The sequence below is a fragment of the Pan paniscus genome, chromosome 18, assembly GCF_029289425.2.
Source record: "Pan paniscus chromosome 18, NHGRI_mPanPan1-v2.0_pri, whole genome shotgun sequence".
Classification (NCBI taxonomy): Eukaryota; Metazoa; Chordata; class Mammalia; order Primates; family Hominidae; genus Pan; species Pan paniscus.
Window position 1 is genome coordinate 12,055,664 of NC_073267.2, and position 24,173 is coordinate 12,079,836.

The 24,173-nt window shown below is 50.2% G+C and overlaps 1 protein-coding gene across 1 annotated transcript in view; it reads right to left on the minus strand.

The window, feature by feature from the left end:
* Positions 1-9,121, minus strand: part of LOC117976364 (uncharacterized) — a 145,069-nt gene extending 135,948 nt beyond the window's left edge. Inside the window, exons 1-3 of the mRNA XM_063597944.1 lie at positions 8,612-9,121; positions 7,241-7,421; positions 1,694-1,833 (exon numbers count right to left, since the gene is read on the minus strand). Coding sequence (XP_063454014.1) covers positions 1,694-1,833; positions 7,241-7,421; positions 8,612-9,121 — 831 coding nt within the window. The remainder of the gene's footprint in view (positions 1-1,693; positions 1,834-7,240; positions 7,422-8,611) is intronic.
* Between the last annotated feature and the right edge of the window lie 15,052 nt (positions 9,122-24,173).

The following is a 24,173-nucleotide window of genomic DNA, read 5'->3' on the forward strand; positions in this document are numbered from 1 at the left end:
GCCACACAGTGCCCTCTGGGGCTAGCACCGCCAGCGTCCAAAAGTGGAGATCCAGGCCCACAGCCCTTGCCCTGAGCCACCCCTGCCAGGGGAAATGTCCAATTAGGTGGTCAGGGGTCCTCTTGGGGCCAAAGAATGCAGTCCTGTCTTCCCATCAAGCCATGAGGTTCGGCAGTGCAACGGTTAGAGCACAGGCCACAGAACGGCGGTCCCCTACTGGTGACAACCGTGCTCCCCAGGGCCATCTGGTTGCCACGGACTGCAGGTGGGGATGATGGTGGTATCTAGTGAGGAGAGGCCAGAGATGCTGCTAAACATCCCACATTGCACGTGACAGCCTCCTCCACACACTCCACAAAGAATGACCCAGCCCTCGGTGTCCACAGCACCCAGGGCGAGAAACCCTGCTTTGGGCCATGCTGCCTGGGTTAACAGCCCAGCTCTATCACTTACAAGCAGTGTGGCTTTAAGCACATTTCCTAAACTCTTCAAGCTTCAGTTTCCTCATCTGTAAAATGGGCACAATGATATGAATTTCACTGAGATGATTAAATTAGATAAGGCAAGTGAGGCCCTGGAGCTTATTGTCTGAGCATACACTAAGTGCTCAATTAAACTGTAAAGCCCTGGCAGGGCGCAGTGGCTCACGCCTGTAATCCCAACACCTTGGCAAGCTGAGGTGGGAGGACTGTTTGTGTCCAGAAGTTCAAGACCAGCCTGGGCAACATGGCGAAACCCCGTCTCTACAAAAAACACACAAGAATTAGCCAGGTGTGGTGGCATGCACCTGCAGTCCCAGGTACTCTGGAGGCTGAGGTGGGAGGATCACTTGAGCCAGGGAGGTCAAGGCTGCAGTGAGCCATGATTTCACCACTATACTCCAGCCTGGGCAACAGAACGAGACCCTGTCTAAAAAAAAATTGTAGAACATTGAATGGAAGCCCCCAAAAAGATATGTCCATGTCCTAAGCCCTGGAACTTGTAAATTTCCCTTATTTGGAAAAAGGATCTTTGCAGATGTAATTAAGTTAAGGATCTTGAGATATGATCATTCTAGATTATCTGGATGAGTCTTCAATCCAACGACACATCACTTTCCTCCCCCAGGGACTGTGCCATGCTAAACCATCTCTCTCGTGCTTTCCATCTTACATGTGGGTTCAGGGCCCTCTCTCAGAACAAGACAGGTAGTGAGGAGAATCTCATCATCACAGCACAGCCTCAGGGCCTCAGATTCTTGATGATCACCAAGGAAGGAACTGGCCCTAAGTCTCAAAGCCACATCCACCTCTTGACTTGAAACAGCCAGGAGTTTCGGAGGAGGCCTGGGCCATGTGTTTCTAACTTTGTTGTGCGAAGTCCTCAATGCTGAGGCTCAGATGTTGCTAGGCCTGGGAGATTAGACTGTGAGTCAACAGGACTGTTGTGTGCTCCTAGACAGACAGAGGAGAAAAGGCTTCCCCTCTGCTCACATCCAACCTGGACTGGGGCACTGGCCTGGCACACGCCATCTAGATTTCCTTGCTTCTGCAACCAGGCACAGTTGTACAGTGCACAACCTACCCACCCATAGGTGACAGCCCTGATATTAAATATCTGAAAGGATGGGCCAGGATATGGGCGGGAAGAGGAAGGTGTCCTAGGGACTCAGGGCCAAGAAAGACTCTGGCCTGGGGCTGGAGAAGCCACTTACCTCCAAGCTAGTGGTCTGAGCCAGGCACAGCCTCCTTACTAATGTGGCCGCGGTGGCCACCATGGCCTGGGATGGTGTCTCCTCCCACTCATACAGCAGGCTGCTTGGGGTCATGTCTTCATCGTCTCTATCATCTGGATCTGAGATGGTAAGAGGTGGATGGGATGACCATATGGGGAAATGCCAGAGTGAGCTAGAAAGCCCTCTGGGAGTTGCCCCCACCCCCGCCAGTGCTTCCTGCAGCGTGTTTCAGGCAACAGGTAAGAGGGGTGTCTATGAGGGAAATCATGGCAGCGTCATTGCAAACAGCCTAAGATGGGAAACACCTATGTACCCACCAGCAGGGACTGGGCAAACAAACTGTGGCCCACTCACACCAGGGAACACTGAGTATCCTTTTTTTTTTTTTGAGACGGAGTCTCACTCTTTGCCCAAGTTGGAGTGCAGTGGCGCGATCTCAGCTCACTGCAAGCTCCGCCTCCCGGGTTCACGCCGTTCTTCTGCCTCAGCTTCCTGAGTAGCTGGGACTACAGGCGCCTGCCACCACACCCAGCTAATTTTTTGTATTTTTCACAGTGATGGGGTTTCGTGGCATGAGCCACCATGCCCAGCCAACACTGAGTATCCTTTAACAGAAACAAGTCAGCAGGACACACCCTGCCTTGTAAAGATCTCCAAGCCATCAAGTGGCCAAGGCAAGATGCAGAACGATGTATGATGCAAAAATAAAAATAGACCACTCTGTGCCTGGCACAGAGGCTCATGCCTGTAATCCCAGCACTTTGGGAGGCCAAGGTGGGTGGATCACTCGAGGTCAGGAGTTCGAGATGGTGAAACCTGTCTCTATTAAAAATACCAAAAATTAGCTGGGCGTGGTGGCAGGTGCCTGTAATCCCAGCTACACGGGAGGCTGAGGCAGAAGAATTGCTTGAACCTGGGAGGCTGAGGTTGCAGTGAGCTGAGATCGCTCCACTGCACTCCAGCCTGGGCAACAACAGTGAGACTCTGTCTCAAAAAAACAAAACACAACAAAACAACCAGACCACCCAAACAGACACAGTTGCCTATGTATCTGTAAGTACACAGAATTTGTCTGGAAGAGTATACTGGAAGCCAGGAATGGAGTGAGCCTCTGGAGAGGGGGGACTCATTTTAACCGCGTCCTTTTGTACCATGTCACACATCACCTTGTCAAAACAATAAATCTTAATCTCTCTCATGCATTCGGTCCCGTGACTGCTTCCTAATAAAGATGGGTGATGGTAGAAACTGCCCTCTGCTCTACACACAGCCATGGTGTTAAACTTTCCTGAGCCCCCCTGGGACCCCCACATCTCAGCCAAAGACCTACCCTCGAATCCACAGTCCACACCTCCCTCAGCTTCAATGCTCCTTAGCAAAGGCGTGTGCCTTCTAGATGCTGTCCAACACCATCTGGCTGCCTGCGGGCCTGGGCACCCGCCCCAGCAGTGTGTCTAGCTCCACACAGGTGCACACATTCATCCACCTAATCCTCAGACCTCTCCTTAGCTCCCCAGGTGCCTGGGACACACAGAGGTCGTGCCTGCCCCAGGGCCTTTGCACTTCCTGTTTCCTCCCTGAATGCTCTTTCCTGCATCTTCCCAAAGCTGACCTTGTCTTATCCTTCATTACTTTCTCAGAGAGGCCCTCTTGGCGCCCCTGTCTAAGTCACTGGCTGTCATGCAGCTGTTTAATTTCTTTCCTCACATGGATCACAGTCTCAAGCCACCTTGACTAGGTTTTTTCCCCATCAATGATTTCCCCCTCCCAGGAGGGTGTCAGCCTCAGGGTGACAGAAATGGAGTTGACCATGATCACGGGCCTGTCCCCAGAGCCCCGGCAGTGCTCAGCACACAACAGGTGCTCAGACAAGCATTTCGGGTAAGCATGAATGAAAACACACTCCTGATGACCTGCCAAGAATCTGCAAACCTAAGGAGAATTCTCCCACGACAGTTGGGAACCAGATGACTCCAACCCAGGGAGGAGGACAGGGCCAAGCCAGGGCCATCTGAGCCCAGCGCGGAACTTCAAGGAGGGATAAAGGCTCATTTCTGAGTATGCCTTTGGGATCAGGCCCTAAAGAACGAGGCCAGGATGATGTGAACCAGTGCTCACAGAGGCCACGTGCCAGGTGCTTAGCTAAAGGCAATGATGATTTTCTTTTTTATTTTTCAGAAGGGGTCTCACTCTGTCGCCAGGCTGGAGTGCAGTGACGCGATCACAGCTCACTGCAGCCTCGAACTTCTGGGCTCGGGTGATCCTCCCACTTCAGACTCTCAAGCAGCTGGAATTACAGACACACACCACCATGCCTGGCTAATTTTTTGTATTTTTCACAGTGATGGGGTTTCGTCATGTTGCCAGACTGGTCTCAAACTCCTGGGCTCAAGCAATCTGCTCACTTTGGCCTCCCAAGGTGCTGGGATTACAGGCTTGAGCCACTGTGCCCAGCTGACCATTTTCTGTAACTTTCCCCATAACCTATGGGGTAAGGGGTGACCTACCCGTATATTTACAGCTAAAGAAACTGAGGCACAGAGAGACGCTATTGGCCCAAGTCACACAACATAGAGTCAGAATTTGAATCCAGTTCTGACTCCAAAGCCTCCTGGGAATGACAGTGAAAATATGAAAAAACTCCTCTGTACAATGGAATATTATTCAGCAATGAAAAAGAAAAAATCCAATTCATGCCACAACATGGATGAACCTTAAACACCGTGCTGAGTGAAAAAGCTAGACACAAAAGGGCACACTTTATGACCCCATTTATATGAAATTCCAGAACAGGAAAATTAGAGGCAGAAAGTAGTTGAGTGGCTGCCAGGGTCTGGGAAGATGATGGCTAATGAGCACAAGGTTTCTTTTTAGAGTGATGACAATGTTCTATAGTTGACTAAGGTGGAGCACAGTGGTTCACACCTGTAATCCCAGCACTTTGGGAGGCTGCAGTAGGAGGATCACTTGAAACCAGGAGTTTGAGACCAGCCTGGGCAACACAGCAAGACCTGATTTCTACAAAAAATTTTTTTAAAAAGCCAGGCATGGTGGCGCACAGCTGTACCAGGGAGGCTGACACTGGGGGAACCCCTTGACCCCAGGAGGCCAAGGTACCATTGCATTCCAGCCTGGGCGACAGACCAGGACTGTCTCTTAAATTAAGTTGAAGGCTGGGCACGGTGGCTCATGTTTGTAATCCCAGCACTTTGGGAGTCCGAGGTGGGCGGATCACCTGAAGTCAGGAGTTCCAGACCACCCTGATGGTAAAACCCCATCACTACTAAAAACACAAAATAAGCTGTGCATGGTGGCACATGCCTGTAATCTCAGCTACTCAGGAGGCTGAGGCAGGAGAATTGCTTGAGCCCAGAAGGAGGAGGTTACAGTGAGCTGAGATCATGCTACTGCACTCCAGCCTGGGCAACAGAGCCAGACTCCATCTCAAAAAATAAATAAATAAAATAATAATAATAAAGGGGCCTGGCACGGTGGCTCACACCTGTAATACCAGCACTTTGGGAGGCCAAGGCAGGCAGATCAGACACCTGAGGTCAGGAGTTTGAGACCAGCCTGGCCAACATGGGGAAACCCCATCTCTACTAATAATACAAAAATTAGCCAGGCATGGTGGTGCACACCTATAATCCCAGGTACTCAGAGGCTGAGGCAGGAGCACTGCGTGAGCCTGGGAGAGGAGGTTGCAGTGGGCCAGGATCACGCCACTGGACTCCAGCCTGGGCGACAAAGCAAGCCTCCATCTCAAAATATAAAATAAAATAATAATAAAGTTGATTGTGGTGATGATGGATGTACAACTCTGAATATACTAAAAACCACTGAACTGTACACTTTAAATGGTGAATTGTATGGTATGTGAATTCTCTCTTAATAAAGCTGTTAAAAAGGAGGAAAAAAAAAGAAATCTCATCCAACTCAGTGGGACACCACTGGGTCCTGGCAAGCCTGGATGCCCCCAGGCACAGCTAGTTTCTGTAGCTGAGTGTCGGTGTGTGGGGAGGGCAGACCAAGCTGGGATCCTAGAAGGCATCCCATGGTGCAGAGTGAAGTCGGAGAAATCCCAAGGTCCCATCTAGTGGGTTCTCCCCCAGGGGGTGCCGGGAGCCTGCCCTCCAAGGCAAACGCTATTACCAGCCAGAGCTGCAGAACACACGGCAGGGGTTCAGGTCCCAGCCCTGCCTCTCACTCACTGTGTGACCTTGGACAAGTCATTTGACCTCTTTGAGCCACAGGTCACTTATCTGAAAAATTTAATTGGCGGGGTACAACAGTTCACACCTGTAATCCTGTAATCCCAGCACTTTGGGAGGGCAAGGTGGAAGGATTAGTTGAGCCCAGGAGTTCGAGACCAGCCTGCGCAACGTAGTGAAACCCTGTCTCAACAACAACAACAAAAAATTAGCCAGGCATGGTGCTGTGCGCCTGTAGTTCCAGTTACCTGGCAGGCTGAGGTGGGAGGATCACCTTTGCCAGGGGAGGTTGAGACTACAGTGAGCCATGATCAGACCACTGCTCTCCAGCCTGGGCAACAGAACGAGACTGTGTCTCAAAAAAAAAAAAAAAAAAAAAATTTTAAATTTATTTATTTATTTATTGAGATGGAGTCTTACTCTATCGCCCAGGCTGAAGTGCAGTGGCATGATCTTGGCTCACTGCACCTCCGCCTCCCGGGTTCAAACGATTCTCCGGCTTCAGCCTCCCCAGTAGCTGGGATCACAGGCGCCCACCACTACTTCCAACTATTTTTTGCATTTTTAGTAGAGACGGGGTTTCTCCATGTTGGCCAGGCCGGTCTCGAACTCCTGACCTCAAGTTATCCACCCACCTCGGCCTCCCAAACCGCTGGGATTATAGGTGTGAGCCACTACATCTGGCCAAAATTTTTATTTAAATTTAACTAATTTTACCTTCCTAATGGGATTTTGAGGAGAATTAAATTAAATTAAATACCCATAAAGTGCTCAGCACAGCAACTGGCCCACAGTAAATCCTTCCAAAGTCCCAGCAGTAAGAATAACCATTCTTATTTCATTATTCAGGAAGACAACTGGTTTCCAAACATGGAAAAGCAATACTCCCCCCAGATATAGGCCTCGCTTGTTTCTTTCTGTGCAAAATTGTAGGAGGACACCAAGTCCCAGGGAATGCTATGTGTTAGCAGGAACTTTCTGGAAAATCAGGAAACCTGAGTCAGTTTGCCCCTAAAATGGGCAGACTGAGGGATCACTGAATTTAAGGTTGAGAAACAGAAGATTCCATCTTCACCAAGGACATTCCAGGGAAAAGGGACTCAACCAAGCCAGGGCCATTTGATCTGAGCCTGCAGAAAGAGCCTGGAGAACCTTCTAGAAGTGGCTAACTCTCCTGATGATAACCATTTTCAGCAATAGGTCAGAGGTGTCCACGCCGGGACAGAGGAATGGAACCTGGGCCTGCTTGGGCCCCTCTGGCCAGACCCCCTCACGCCACGGCCAGGGGGTGGCCACCAGGGAAGGCTGAGGTCACCTGTGCCCGCTGGATCTTGGAGCATCTCGTGCAGCAGGCTGAGTGAGGAGAGGGTCCGCGTCTGCACAGCGCTTGCCTTTGCAGAAAGTGGCCCCGCGGAGTCCAGCTCTGTGCAGGAGGCCTCCCTCAGCACTCCAGCCCGGAAGCTCTGGACGCAGGTCAGGCGGGAGGTCAGGCCGGGCTGCGGACCAAGAGGGGAAGAGACAGCTCAGGCCAGGATCTAGCCATCCACAGGACCCAGCTGGGACCAAGGGGAGGAGGGACGAGGGACACATCAGAGCTGTAGACCCCCCATTCCCCACTCAGCGAGGCTGGGGAGGAGACCCTGAGGGCTGCATCCCTGCGTCACCCACCCCTGGCTCGCCTGGATTGTGGCAACATCAGCCCAGGCAAAGGCACACCGGAGATGACAAGGACGAGGGGAAACAAGAAAGTCTAGCAGACAGTGACCCCCCCAGGAGAGGAATGACAAAGCGTCAGTATGAAAACATTTCAATCAGCAGAGGCCCACCTCCACCTCTTAGATGCTGAGACTTTTGATAATAAGTCAACACGAACAATGATCACTTCTCATCCTCCTGCAGATGTTTGGTATTTACAAAGCACTTGCCTCTTCAGGGAGCTAGAGACAGAGGTGGGGAGGAGGGCTTGGGGAAAAGGACAGAGGGGCGGGCGTGGTGGCTCATTCCCGTAGTTCCAGCACTTGGGGAAGCCAAGGTGGCCGGAACGCTTGAGCTCAGAAGTTCAAGATCAGCCTGGGCAACATAGCAAGACATTATCTCTACTAAAAAATTTTTAAAAAAACTAACCAGGCATAGTGGTGTGTGCCTGTAGTCCCAGCTACTTGGGAGGCTGAGGCAGGAGGATCACTTGAGCTCAGGAGTTCAAGATCAGCCTGGACAACACAGCAAGACACCAACTCTACTAAAAATCCAGAAAAAAAAAATTTAACCAGGAATGGTGCCTTGTGCCTGTAGTCCCAGCTACTCTCAAGAGGCTGAGACAGGAGGATCGCTTGAGGCCAGGAGTTGAAGGCTGCACTGTGCCATGATCACACCACTGCACTCCAGCCTGGGTGACAGAGTGGGACTCTGTCTCTAAGGAAATAAATACATACATACATACATAAAATAAAATAAAATTTCTTGAAGGAAAGAGGAGAAGGGAGGGGAAGGGAGGAGAGGAGGTAAAGGAAGGAGGACCAAGAAGAGAAGGAATTGGAGGAGAGGAAAGGAAGAGCTGAGGAAGGAGGAGGAGGGAGGAGGAAGGAGGAGGAAAAGGGAGGAGGAGCAGGAAGAGGAAGAAGAGGAGGAGGGTCTGGGAGAGCAGCAGTCAGGGGCCCAGCCCAGCCCAGCCCAGCCCAGCACTTACGGCCACTCCAGGCAGGGCCTGAGAATGGAGTGATGAGCGTCCCCTGCGCAGGGAGCACCGTGCCAGGTCCTTTGTCTTGTGTAGCCAGTCCCCATGGCGCTGGTATGTGGTGGGACATCGGCCCAGGATGTCCACCTGGGCAGACAGGGTGGGGGACAGGTCAGCCTTCTGGCCACCTCTACCCCCTACCCCCTTCCCATCTCCTGGCCTCACCTCATCAAAGGTCTTGGGGCTGTGGGCCCCTGGGTGGCCCTGCAGGAGGCTCAGCACAGCACGCTTCACGTTCAGCACCCAGCGTGGCTCAGTGGGATGGGGACACAGGTGGGCCACACGCCCAGAGTGCAGGATGAAGCGGAGTGGGTTACGGCCCAGGGCGGCACTGCAGGAGGAAGGACAGGGGTCAGGCGGGACCCTCCAGTGCCCCAGGCCACTTGCAGACTGCCAGAGGCCACAGCATCCCTGCCTTCCTGCAGGCCAGCCCCCATGGGAAGCTCCCAGGGAACCCCACATCCCCCCACTAGATAGCCTTTGTTCCCTCTGCAGCTGGGCTCTGGGGCAGCCAACTCTGCTCTGAGCCACCCCAGCCTTTTCACCCCGGGACAAATGGACAGGTGTGTGAGACAAGTGTCAAAGAATAAAAGGCTGAGACCCCAAGAGCTGCCTGCATTCCAAAATGCCTCACTTAATCCCAAGGAGCTGAAGGCATTCTGGATGTGCCACCCCAAAATATGCCACTTGGGAATATTGGCTTTTTTGTGGACCAGTCTCGCTCTGTTTCCCAGGCTGAGCTCACTGCAGCCTCAACCTTGTAGGCGTAAACGATCCTTCTGCCTCAGCCTCCCAAATGGCTGGGACCACAGACATGTGGCCACCATGCCCAGCTAAGTTTTAAACCTTTTGTAGAGATAGATTCCCGCTACGTTGCCCAGGCTGATCTCAAACTCCTGGGCTCAAGCAATCCTCCAGCCTCAGTCTCCAAAGCTCTGGGATTACAGGCGTAAGCCACCGCACTCCAGCCTCTTGTCTATTTTGAACCAAAGACTGTATTTGTTGAGAAACAGCAAATATGGGGAGAGGCTTTCTCTGAACTCCCCTCTTCTGCCTAAAGACAGATCCTCCAAAAGGAACCTAATTGTCATCGATGCCCTCCAGGGAGTTTCATCCACCTGGGGAGAGCAGCTCTCATCCTAAGAGAGGATGGTGCAAGTCGACACCACACCCAGACAAACTTTATCCCACACTAGCACATCTCCTGTCTCTTCTTCCAAGGGTCCCTTCCTCTTTCCTAGAAACCATCTACTCCCCTCTAACTTGCCTCCCTCCCTCCTCCCCTTTCCCCATGAAAATGGTGTATAAGCTCCCAAGTCTCAGCACTCTGGGGAGCCTTCACTCTTTCATTCCACGATGCCCCTGTGCGTATAAAAAAATCTATCTGACTCTTCTCCTAATGTCAGTTTATTTCTAGACACAGCTATTGAACCCAGAAAGGTAGAGGGAATCTTTCCCTCCCCTACAGATCCCACCAGGGAGGTAATTATCATCCCTCCACCCACATTCTGGATGAAGAAACAGGCTCAGAGCAATGTAGTGTTTTGCTTGGGGCTCCAGCTGGGATTTGAACCCAGCCAGGCTGGCTGTGGAGTCACAGGCTGCAGAAACCCCAAACTGGGAGTGACTTGAGACTGTCATTGTTGAGACAAGGAAATGAGGTCCCGAGACGGGGGACTTCTTGGAGGATATCACACAGCAAGTCAGGGAAGGAGCTGGCACCAGAATTCAGCCCCGTGCTCCTCCCGCCTGCCCCTCCCCTGGCAGAAAGGTGCCTGGGTCTGGTATCTGCAGAGTGAAGGGATGGGGAAGTGAAGGGGTGGGAAGTGAGGGGTGATGGAGTCCTCCTTCCCTGCGTGGAGTTGGAAGACAGAGATGCTTCAAGACAAAAGGGAAACCGCCAAGTCCCCAGACCCTACAGGCTAGCAAGACAAAACCCTGGGGAACAGATATGTCACCACTTCTACCTTCCAGGGGGGTAGCGGTCACTCTCCAGCTCCAACTAAAGCCTGGAGGTCTTCCTAAGGCAGTCCCCTGGGTCTGAGGCCTTGATGGAGAGAAATGCTAATGGCACCCACCACTCCCAGAATAGCAAGTGTCAGTCTGGCCTCCAGGAAGTGACAACCCCTGGCCCCGCTGACTTAGCATTTCTGATGAGGAGCTGGGGGACAATAGTCCCCTTGGAGGAGACCCTCCCCTTGCCTTTCAGTGAGGATCTATCTGTCCCTCAGCAGCATTCCCCATCCTGGTATCCCTAGACAAAGGCTTTATTTCTTAACAAATGAATTTGCAATAAAAACGGAAGAGGAATCTGCAGAGAAGGAGGTGTCTTCAGGCTGGCGACGCTCTGAGCTTTGAGGCCACTGAGGCCCTGTCAGGGAGGCCTGGGAAACAAGCCACAGGGAGAATCCCAGGCTTGGCTGGGTCACAAAAGAGGGGCTTAGCTTGGGGTGGGAGAGGATGGGGTCTCGGCAGAGTGGGGGAGGGGAAAAGGCAGACCTCCATGGGCCCGGCAGTCCCATTAGCCGGAGTCTTCCAGAACACACTCAACAACGATGCCCAAGGGGTGATCGGCAGGTGTGAAATCTGGACATGCTAGGGGTGACAGGCAGAACTACGGGATGAGTTCCTCCCACCAGGTAAGACAAGAGCACCTGCGGCTATCTGGAGTCACCCAAGGCTTCTACATGAAGGCAGCCCCCCAGCGGTCTTCATCGGTGTTTGACAAGGTCAAAACAAATACAGAAACTTCTTTGAACTTCAGTCCAAGATGGCATCTTTTTGCTACAGAGAGGTCACCCTAACCAATTGTCCTAATCTAATTCAGTGCACCCAGAGCCCGACAGCTGTTGAAAGACGGCAGAGGACTCACACCTCCAGCCCCATCGTGAGCAGGTCCCAGCCCCATGGCCAAGTGTCTTACCTCAGGCTCTCTGACTCCTTCAGAAGCTCCACCTTGGCCCCCAGGATGGATGTCACCTGGAAGTCTTGGAGCTGAAGCACAAAGCACCGTGAGTTGGTGACCTCTCCTGGGATACCCCAGGAACTCGCCAGTACCCCACCCACAAAGCAGTTCTAGGGCCCAGCAGGATACATGAACCCATGTTGGGGGCAAGGCAGAGAGACCCCTCCCTTGACCAGGTACCAAGCCTGGGTGGTGAAGGCTGAATGTCTCACTGAAATAATCAAGTACCTACAGCTCCCTGCTAAACGTCTGGAAAGTTCTCATTTTGCCCAAAAAGACGCTGGAAGTTTGGTTGAGGGATTCATAGGACTATATAGTACCAACAAGAATATGTGACATCGTAGAGCAGACAAAGGCTTTGCCCATGATGAAGACTTGGATATCCCACTGTCACCATGGGGTGTGTGTGGCAGATGAGTGGAGGGGCGGGGGGTTGCAAAAGAAGGTAGACTTTCTAAAAATGGAAAATATCCTCCCTAAATAACTGATTTCACTGTTTAAATTTAATAGAGCCGGTCACAGTGGCTCACACCTGTAATCCCAGCACTTTGGGAGGGCAAGGCAGGCGGATCACTTGAGGTCAAGACTTCAAGACCAGCCTGGCCAACATGGTGGAACCCCATCTCTATTTTTTAAAATAAATAAAAAATAATTTTTTTAAAGGATGAAGTTCTGCTACATCCTACAATAGAGAGGAACCTTGAAAATGTTATGTTAAATGAAAGAAGCCAGACACAAAAAGTCACGTATTATGTGACTCCACTTTTTTTTTTTTTTTTTTTTGAGATGGAGTTTTGCTCTTGTTTTCCAGGCTGGAGTGCAATGGCGCGATCTTGGCTCACAGCAACCTCCATCTCCCGGGTTCAAGCCATTCTCCTGCCTCAGCCTCCTGAGTAGCTGGGATTACAGGCATGCACCACCACGCCCAGCTAATTTTGTATATTTAGTAGAGACAGGGTTTTTCCATGTTGGTCAGGCTGGTCTCGAACTCCAGACCTCAGGTGATCCACCCGCCTCGGCCTCCCAATGTGCTGGGATTACAGGCGTGAGCCACCGCGCCCGGCCTATGTGACTCCACTTATATGAGGTACCTAAAAACAGGGAAGTTCATAGAGACAGAATGCGGAACAGAGGGGACCAGAGTCTGCAGGGCGGGAATTGGAAGTTACTGTTCAGTGTGCACAGAGCTTCTGTTTAGGATGATGAAAAAGTTCTAGAGATGGAGGGTAGTGATGGTTGTACAACGATGTGAAAGTACTTAATGCCACTGAATTATAGACTTAAGATGGTTGAAATGGTGTATTCCATATTATATTTTAATCACAGTAAAAAAATAAAAATAAACCAGACACAAAGGAAAACATCCTGTACAATTCCATTAGAGAGAAGTTCAAAGACAGGCAAAACTCATCTATGGTGATAGAAATAAAAAAGGAAGGCTGGGCATAGTGGCTCACGCCTGTAATCCCAGCACTTTGGGAGGCCGAGGTGGGCAGATCACTTGAGGTCAGGAGTTCAAGACCAGCTTGGCCAACATGGTAAAATCCCATCTCTACTAAAAGTACAAAAATTAGCCAGGCGTGGCGGAGCACACCATGCACTACCAGTAATCTCAGCTACTCAGGAGGCTGACGCAGGAGAATCGCTTGAACTGGGGAGGCGGAGATTGCAATGAGCTGAGATTGTGCTATTGCACGCCAGCCTGGGCGACAGAGTGAGACTCCATTAAAAAAAAAAAAAAAAAAAAAAAGTTGTACCCTTGGGAGAAGTGACCAAGAGGAAGTATGAAGGAGGCTCTGGGGGTTATGTTTTGTTTCTTGCTCTGGTGATCGCTACGTAGGTGTTTGGTTTATGAAAATTCCTTGTTTTGAAGATTTGTGATTTTTACACTTTTTTCTCTAAAAATATATTCATTAACCTCCCAAGGGGCCAGAAAATTTCCATTTTCACCTAGAATCTTTGAAATACACCAGTTCTTTATATCCTTGCCAACATTTGACATTGGCAGCTTTTCTTAAGTGCTTAAAGCAAACAAATGAATAAAACTGCAACAGAACACAGTTTGCTTTGTGAAAACTGGCCCTGCAGATAAAAACAATCACAAGTGTTTTGAAGGGTGTGAAAGGATGATAAAGATTAATAAAGCAGCATCTCTGACATATTGGACACTTTAAGAATTCAGAGGCAGCTCAGGGCCACTCCATGAAAGACCTCATTCTGTGGTCTACATGAAAATACAACAAAACGGCTTTGAGAAACTCTTGTTAGCAAGTGCTCCAGCCAGTACAAAAATGCATCACAATATGAGATGAGACTCCAACAGAAACTAAAAGGCCTTTTATGTGGGTTGAGAGGGTTTATCCAGGAAAAATATGAGGGTTATCAGAAATGGGACAGAGGCAAATGAGCAAGCACTTCTGCTTGCAAGAACATTGAGGAGCTTCCAGAAAATCTCAATGAAAAGAAATCTGCAACCACCAAGTGGGCCTAGCTCATAATTCTGCCTTAACCCAGGACTAACACCACTGGACCTTAGTGTTTGCCTATAACCTGAGCCTGTGGACCCAAGCACTGCAAGGCTAGTGTCCACAGGGCAGGCCTTCCTGGGAATAGACTTCCACCCAGTCTATTCCTTTGTCCAAAGGCTTGACTTGGTTTGACTTTGCACACACCCTTGGACTTGCAGACATGGCTCTCAGTCCACCCCTAGGGCACAGTATGTCCCCGTTCTATGGCTCTTCTCACTCCAAGAACTCCCCCAACCTGCCCTAAAAATATTCCTTCCTTAACCTCTGCTATTCCCCGATTGGGCCCTCTGTGGCACCTCTTACAATCAAAATTGCACCATTTTCCCACATTCCTCCCAAGGGTCCTCACTTGCCAAATATAAGATTCCTCAGAAAGCTCATCTGTTGATTAAGCAAATTGGAAATTGGAGGTGAGGGGCTGTGGCTTCCTCTTAGTCCTCCCCAGCATCAGCGTGATCTCCCGGTTGCCCAAAGACACTCACCCATAAAGCCATCTGGCACAGGCCAAGCACATCAAGGACAGCCAAGCCTTGGAGGCCAAGACCACTCCCCTCCACCAGGACCTCCTGCAGGCTGGTGCTGGTGTTGGTGGAAAAATGATAGGTGTATCTGGTGCCCACAGGGAGGTGGGGCCCAGCTGACCCTGAAGAGCAGAGACAGACAGCAATGTCACCTTGAACCTGCAGCCCTCTGGGATCCCAACTCCACCTCCAGCCATCCTTGCTCACACCTCTCTCTCTCCATCTGGGCCCTGAGCTGCCTGTCCCCAGCCTGGGGAAAGGTTGGGTAGCTGCATACCCTCATAAGAGTGAAAAAGAAAATAAAGATAACAGTAAGTGCTCAATAAGTACTAGCCAGTGTCATCATGGGCCAGGCTTTCTTCTAATATCAAGGTTTCTCTGCCTGGGCACTATTAATAGTTGGGGCCAGGGAATTCTGTTTGTGAGGGCTGTCCTGTGTGTTGTCAGGAAATTTACCAGCATCCCTGACCTTTACCCACAAGATGCCAGTAACCCAGCCCAGTTGTGACAACCAAAAATGTCCCCAGACTTTGCAAAATGTCCCCAGGGGAGGGAGGGCCACAATCACCCCAGTTGAGAAGCACTCATCTACAGTAACTCAGTTACGCTTCATAACCAACTTTGAGGTGAATACTCTTTTTTCTCCATTTTACAGAGGAAGAAACTGAGGCTCAGAGAGGTTAACTAACTTACACAATCCCCAGCTGGGATTCCACCCTTGGGAGTCTGACTACTCACCTATCACTTTGATGGATATCAAGTGGGGCTGGCGGGGGTTAGGGTGGGTTGTTATTCTGATCTTTATAGAAGATAAAGCTGTAAAGCTGCCCAGCCTTGGGGAATCTGGGGGTGAGGAGAGTAACTGCTCTGGGGAAGAGCTGATTTAGGGAACAGAGAGGTCTGTAATTATCGAGCCAAATCTCTAACCTTCTATTGAGGCCAGGGGATCAAGCATGAAACCTAATTATAACATCTCACCCCTCCCCATGGCTTGTGATTGAACTGACATTTTCATGTCAATTTCCTTGAGACAGAACCACATCTCATATTCCTAAGATGCTTCTCTCTTTCCAAAGAATTCGTTCCCAAGGTTCTTTCATCTGCTGCACTCCAAAATGCAAATGGCATCACCTGGCCAAAGACATTTATTCCACCTGGGGCCCACAGGTATGAGGAGGAAGCCTTGGGGGCTGGGATGGCTTAAGGCATTTTACTCTGAGCTTGCTATTCATTTCTCTAACTCTGTGGGTGACCTTTGCAGAACTGGCCTTGGTCCTCCCAACTGGTACCTTTGGGAGCATGGCCAGGGCCCTCTGGGGCTGTCTCTAATCCCATCTTACAGCTTCACCCCCATTGGGCCCTGTACTGGGCTCAGGCTCCTGGTCATGAGAGGTGTGATCAGGCGTCCTGAGAGAATCACTCACCTGTGCACGCAGTCATGCAGGAGGCCGCCTGCCCCACCTGCGAATCTGGAATTTCTGAAATCGCAAATCAGATGGAACCAGGGTGAGGCCAGAAAGAGGCATAGGATAGCCCCACGCTACGGGCCACTGACCTTACTCCGGGAAGAAGATGAGAAATGATAATGCCAGCTCTCCCCAGACTTTGCAAAATGTCCTCAGGGGAGGGAGGGCCACAAAGACTGGAAGTGATTGCCCTACCCTTTCTCCAATTTGCTCTTGTCCATCTTGGGTACTGGCACCATCATCCCTGATAGCTCAAGCTGCCAATCATTCGTGCTTCCACATCCCTCATCACTACCTGAGTCCAATATGTCAGCAAGCTCTGCCAATTCCATCAACAAATGCAGGTCTCCATTCCTCCCATCTATCAATCCATCTACCCATCCCCACTCCCATCCATCCACCCACCTGCTCCCTGCTCCTATCCATCCATCCATCCAACCACCCCCACCCCCACTCCTATCCACCCACCCCCAATTCCCCTCCTATCCATCCACCCACCCGCTCCCCTCTCCTATCCATCTATCTACCCACTCCCCACACCCCTCCTATACACCCACCCCCAACCCCCCTCCTATGCATCCATTCACCCACTCCCCCTCCCACCCATCCATCCACCCACCCCCAGCCCTCCTCCTATCCATCCATCCACCCATCACTTCCACCTCCTATCCATCCATCCACCCCCCCATCCGTCCATCCACCCCCCAACCCCCCAATCCATCCATCCACCCACCCACTACCCTCTCCTATCCATCCATCCACCTACTCACCTATTCCCCCTCCTATCCATCTACCCACTCACCCACTCCCTCTCCTATCCATCCATCCACCCACCCACTCCCCGCTGTTATCCATCCATCCATCCACTCACCCACTCTCCCTCCTATCCATCCATCCACCCACCCACCCACCCTCTCCTGTCTCCTATCCATCCAAGTGACTTGCCCAGGTGCACACAGCTAGTTAACGGTGGAGCATTAGAATTTGAACCCAGGCACTCTGGCTCCAGAGTCCCCAGCCATACCCTCATCCTGAATGAATCAGACAGTAAGTGAGCAAATGAGTAATGAATGGAACACTAGCAAGACCAAGAGGCTGCTGCAGGAAATAGCAGGAGCTGGTGCTGCTCCCTGTTGAGTGTCTCCCTTCTCCCACCATCGAAGGGGCAGAGGACAACCAGGGCATGAGCAGATGTGGTGAGGTGGCCCCTCGGCCCCCAGCTCAGGCTGCTAAGGAAACTGCCAGGGATTCCTGGAGCTCCCTCCCTGGGAAGGCCAGCACCCCTCCCTCCCTCCCTCCAGCCACCCAGCCCTTCCACTGCCACTTACTTTCAAGCCTTGTTTCCCCTTCCTGCCAGCCACTTGCAGGATCTTTCCCAGGCATCACCCGTGCCCTCCTGTGCATTAAGCAGGCATTCATCTGCAGCCATTTCCATAGGATGGCATTTCAATAATACCACTTCCATCCTCAAAACCACCCCGCTGCACCTTGACTGGTCATTGCTACACTTGCTGACCTGTTTAATCCCTCGAAGAACATATTGTGCCTGGCTGTGGTGGCTCATGCCTGTAATCCCAGTACTTTGGGAAGCTGAGGTGGGTGATGGCTTGAGCTCAAGAGTTCGAGACCAGCCTGGCCAGCATGGCGAAACCCCCTCTCTATAAAAAATACAAAAATTAGCCGGGCGTGGTGGTGCACACCTGTGGTCCCAGCTACTCGTGGGAGGTGGGAGAATTGCTTGAGCCGACAGGTGGAGATTGCAGTGAGCCGAAATCGCACCACTGCCTGGTGCGATCGTATTCCAGCCTGGGTAGCAGAGTAAGACCTTGTCTCAAAAAAAAAAAAAAAAAAAAAAAAAGGAAAAGTAAATCATTTCCCCAAAATGGGGAGGGGTGGGGGTAGGGTGCATTATATACTATTTTGTTTACACCCTTTAAAACAACAGGACATGGTAAGATATCTGGCAGGGTTTTTTTCTCCTAAATATTTTGGCACATCTAACAAAACCCTTTTTGCATTCAAGTAGAAAACCAACAGATAAAACCACATTTCAAAGACATTCAACCCAATCAATTTCCCTTCCAACTTTCCTTCAACTCTTTGATCACTTGGACACTGGGCACCAAATTAAACATATGTGTGCATAATCATTACGTTCTCGATTGTGCCCAAGCCCAGCATCCTGCTTGTTTGCTCAACAGACAATCCCTACATCTGCTTTACTGCTCAGCTAGGCTACAAAGCAGCCTGGCCCACCAGCCTCCATCCACCATGACCTGCAGAAGTGAGCTGAGCTCTGAAAGCATTGTGCTTGAATTAAGCCTGTACCCCTTCCATTTCCTGAACGCTTAAACACATTTAAAATATTTTTTAAATTTCAGAAAAATGAAGTTCATGTCATGATAAATTCATAACAGATTAACCAAGGATGGGAAAACACTGCACACTGGAGGTAATAAATTCTTCAATCAGATCCTACTCACTTCTAGGAAGAGATCTGAAATGGACTGAAATGAGTGTCATCTCTAGCCAGCAAATGAAATCAAGTCCCATTTCAGCTTTCTCAGCTGTCAATTCTGGTCAGTGTGCATTCTTTTATGAAACCAACACAATCTACCAAGTACCTATAGCATGCCAGGCAGCGTTCTATGCTGAAATAAAAGCCCAAATATCAAAACAATTACATCATTTACAACAAATAAAAGACCCCACAATCTGGCCCGTGCTCTCCAGTATGTGGCTATGAAGCATCTGAAATGTTACTGGTTACAGAGAAACTTTTCATTTAATTTTAATTAAACAAAAAATCAGCACTCAATTCACTTATTAGAAGACTTTCAGCCTGGTGCAGTGGCTCATGCCTGTAATCCCAGCACTCTGGGAGGATCACTTGAGTTTGAGACTAGCCTGGGCAACATGGTGAAACCCCGTCTCTACAAAAAATATTTTTTAAAGAAAGAAAACTTTCAAATATGTTTGAAACAACTTGGCACAGTAGCTAAACCTACTTTCTCAACTCTAAGTTTTAAGAAATCTAAAGACAGATCAAGTATTTGCAATGAAAATTTAGCATCCGAATTGAAATATGTCATAAGTATAAAATACACATTAAATGTTGAATGGGAAATAAATCTCATTAATACTTCCTATTGATTACACTTTCTAATTATATATTGGATATATTGGGTTAAGTAAAATGTTATTAATTTCACCTGCCTTTTTAAAAATTTGTATGTGTGGGTACTAGGAAAATTAACATTACTTGCATTTTTTGTTGCTGAGACAATGTCTCACTCTGTTGCCCAAGTTGGAGTGCAGTGGCATGATCTCGGCTCACTGCAGCCTCGACCTGCTGGGCTCAAGCTCAGTGGGTCCAGAAGGCAGCATTTTCTCACTCAGGGCTTCAGATCTGGTCTCTGCAGCTCCCCAATCCCTGCCTTGTCTGAGTTTCCAGAGGATGCTGGTGGAGCATGTGAATGAGAGATGAGGATTCACCTGTCATCTCTCGCTCCTCTTCCCCATGAAAAGCAAAACAAAAGGTGGCAGCAGAAAGGCAGTTCAACAGGCATCTGGCTGCAAAAGCGCAATCCCAGGCGCATCTGGGCTCTCCCTTGCTTCGCTCCAGACAGGACCAGGAACGCGCAGCAGTTTTACTTACTCTCCGCAGTCACTGCCATCAGTGGCCAGAGCAGGACCAGACCGAGGAGTCCCACGGGGGCCGGCATCACTTCCTGGGCCAGCCCCGTGCCACAAGCCTCAGGCTCCAGAGCAGCTCAGCGTGGTCCTGAAAGGAATCTTTTTCCCCAAAGAGGAGGGCTCAGCTTTAACCCACTCTCCCAGCCCAGGAGGGTAGAAGGGGAGGTGGGGGGCATTCAGAACAGAGATCCAGCCAATCAGAAGCCTCCAATAAAGTTATTAGCACCCCACCCGACAGAGAGGAGGGGAGGGGACTCCTGACCAATTAGGGGAAAAAAAGCCTAGAGGGGAAAAAAAAGGAGCTTGACTACTCTCCTAGCCTTGTAGACGGAGATCTCAGGTCAGAAGGCAAGACGGTGTAGTGGTTGTTTCTTTTTAATTGCAGTATAATTATATTTTAAAAACATAAAATTGACCATTTTAACCATTTCATTTATTTTAAAAGACAGGGTCTCAGCTGGGCACGGTGGCTCACGCTTGTAATTCCAACACTTTGGGAGGTCGAGGCGGGCAGATCATGAGGTCAGGAGTTTGAGACCAGCCTGGCCAACACAGTGAGACCCCATCTCTACTAAAAATTTAAAAATTATCTGGGCATGGTGGCGAGTGCCTGTAATCCCAGCTACTCAGGAGGTGGAGGCAGGAGAATCGCTTGAACCCGGGAGGCAGAGGTTGCAGTGAGCCAAGATCGCGCCACTGCACTCCAGCCTGGGCAACAGAGCTAGATTCTCAACAAACAACAACAACAACAAGGTCTCAATCCGTCACCAAGGCTGGAGTACAGTGGTGTGGTCATGGCTCACTGCAGCCTACACCTCCCGGGCTCAAGCAATCCTCTTGCCTCAGCCTCCCAAGTAGCTGGGACTACAGGCACTGTGCCACCACACCCACCTCATTCTTGTATTTTTTGTAGAGATGGAGTTTCACTACGTTGCCCAGGCTGGTCTTAAACTCCTGGGCTCAAGCGATCCACCCGCCTCAGCCTCCCAAAGTGCTAAGATTACAGGCGTGAGCCACGGCACCCGGCCCATTTTAACCACTTTTAAGTATTCAGTTGAGTGGCGTCATGTCCACTCATGACATTGCGCAACCATCACTACTGTCTAGTTGTGTAGTCTGACATTGGGTTTGTCTTTCCCAGTGCTCAGGTTAGGAAAAGCCAAGGGGAGGCCTGGCTTAGCAAGGCCTTTGGAAATGGCTCTTATCACAGCAGCAGTGGGTTTTTCAAAGCTCCAGGTTCAAGGCCTCCCAAGAGGACAAGGAAGTAATTCGGGAGGCCAGGGGTCTGCTCACACCTGCTCAGCGTTCATTCTAGGTCCCACATCTCTGCCTCTCTCCCTCAAACTCACCTCCACCCACACCTTTTGGTTTTCAAGGTGTGATTTTTGTTTGTTGGTTTTTGTTTTGTTTTGTTTTGTTTTTTAAAGATGGGCTTTCACTCTGTTGCCCACGCTGGAGTTCAGTGGTGTGATCGTAGCTCACTGCAGCCTCAACCTCCTGGGCTCAAGTGATCCTCCCACCTCAGCCTCCCAAGTAGCTGGGTCTACTTGACTCAATTCTCCCATTTAAAGCACAAAACTCAACTAGCGTGGCAGCTCATGCCTGTAATCCCAGCACTTTGGGAGGCCGAGGTGGGTGGATCACAAGATCAGGAGTTCAAGACCAGCTTGGCCAACATGGTGAAACCCCGTCTCTACTAAAAATACAAAAATTAGCCGGGCACGGTGGCATGTGCCTGTAATCCCAGCACTTTGGGAGGCTGACGTGAGTGGATCACTTGAGGCCAGGAGTTCAAGACCAGCCTGGCCAACATGGTGAAAACCCGTCTCTACTAAAAGTACAAAAAATTAGCTGGGCATGGTGGCGCCTGTAATCCCAGCTACTTGGGAGGCTGAGGCGGGAGAATCACTTGAACCCAGGAGGCAGAGGTTGCAGTGAGCCGAGATTGTGCCACTGCACTCCAGCCTGGGTGACAGAGTGAGACTCCATTTCGAAAAAATAAATTAATTAAATTAAAATAAAGCATACAACTCAATGGTTTTTAAGATAGTCAGGGAGTTTGGCAATCATTACCACAACCAATTTCATAATTTCCTCACTGCAAAAAGAAATCCCATACCTAGTAAACAATCACCTCTGGTGCCTCTGACCCCAGTCCTTGGCCACCACTGATCTGCCTTGTGTCCTTATGGATTTGTCTATTCTGGACATTTCACATAAATGGAATGGTTTAGTAGGTGGCCTTTGTCTGGCTTCTTTCACTCAGCATGACAGTTTTGGGGCTCAGCCGTGGCTGAATAATGCACTGAAAGGATAGACCACTTTCTGTGTAGCCATTTATCTCTTGATGGACAGTTAAATGTACTTTTAATGGAATTTTCTTAGAGTCAAATTAAGACACGGTTGACTGGCTGGCACACCATGTTTTATGAAAACTTAATCATTTATGCTTTTAGACTTGGCCCATTTTCTTTTCATATTTTGAAATCAATGATTCTACCTCCCTTTTCCCAAGCTCAAGCATTTTCCTTTATTTTCTTTTTTTGAGACGGAGTTTCACTCTCGTTGCCCAGGCTAGAGTGCAATGGTGCAACCTCGGCTCACTGCAACGACCACCTCTCAAGTTCAAAGCGATTTTCCTGCCTCACCCTCCCGAGTAGCTGGGACTACAGGCATGTGCCGCCACGCCTGGCTAATTTTGTGTATTTTTAGTAGAGATGGGGTTTCACTATGTTGGCCAGGCTGGTTTCGAACTCCTGGCCTCAGGTGATCCACCCGCCTCGGCCTCCCAAAGTGCTGGGATTACAGGCATGAGCCACTGCACCTGGCCCCCAGCTCAAGCATTTTCTCTAGCAGGGTTCAGGAGCACCTGACCCACAGGGATAAAGACCTAAAAGACCCTTCAGCTCACAGCTGCTTGGGGACTACGATGGGTTCTGGCGTGGCTGCCAAATGCTATGGGGAAGAACATCCTGGGGGGCGAGTAGGGGGGTGCTGGCTTGGAGGAGTCAGTGGGGAAACGAGATGCACAGGCAGAAGATCTTCAGCACACCACAGACAGACCTCACTCAGAGAAAGAAACAGTTATTCTGGCAGGAACTCGTGGAAGCAGTTTACAAAGGAGAGATTTCCCTGGATCTCAAAGAATAGATGGCATTGTTGTTAGGAAACTATCAGACTAGGCAAAGCATTCCTTGTATATTAACTCATTCATCAACTTCTCCTGCAAAATCCCTGCAAGGTGAACTAGGTCATCCCATGGTACAGATGAGGAAACAGAGATACAGAGAGGTTAAGACACTTGCCCTAAGTCACACAGCTCAGGAGGATTTTAACCCCATCTGGCTCCAGAGTCCCTGCTCTGTTAGCTCTGGCAGCTTTGGTCCATCACTTTCTTTCTCCGTCTTCTCCCCCAGGAGACTCAAGTCTCTGACCACAGGCCTGAATTCCTCCCCCATTCAAAGTCAGGAGCCTGAGCAGAGACCTTGCAATTCTCAATGCGACGGTTTCTCGTCAATCACAGCGGGTATTGGCTACAAATGCAGATTCCCAGGCCCATTCCAGACCAGGACAATCAGACTCCCTCGGGTGGGGCCCTCCCTCCAGGCCATTCTGATGACCAGCTGTGTTTGCATTGCCCCAGCCCACCCGAGTCTGCCTGGGAAGGGTCTCTGTACCTCTGGCCTCACTTTGTGTCTACAATGTCACAGGCCCAAAACCCAGTAAGGTGGTTTGATAGAATATGGGGACACAGGATTCGATTCACAAAGACTCAGACCCTCCTATACAAGCCATCCACCATAGATCCAGCCTCCCACCTCCTCTTGCTCCCACCAAAGAAAGTCCTGCTTCTACCTAGAGAAAATTTACGGGGTTGGGGTTGGGTTTGCCAGCGACTGGGGATCGAGCTTCCTTCCAGTCAGTGTGAGTTCAGCCGGAGTATGGATTGAAGCCCATCAGGCTCAGGTCAGAGTCACCAGAGTTCAGAAGCCCTTTCGGTGGGTGCAGTGGCTCAGGCCTTTACTCCCAGCACTTTGGGAGGCTGAGGCAGAGGGATTGTTTGAGCCCAGGAGTTCGAGACCAGCCTGAGGAACACAGGGAGACCTCGTCTCTACAAAAATAAAAGCCGGGTGTGGTAGTGCACACCTGTAGTCCCAGCTACTCAGGAGGCTGAGGCAGGAGGATTTCTTGAGCGCAGGAGGTTGAAGCTGCAGTGAGCTGTGACCACGCCACTGCACTGCAGCCTGGGTGACAGAGCAAGACTGTTTTTAAAAAAAAAAAAAAAAAGGGCAGCCTTTTCATTTGTGTATTAGCTTGTTCTCACACTGCTATAAAGAA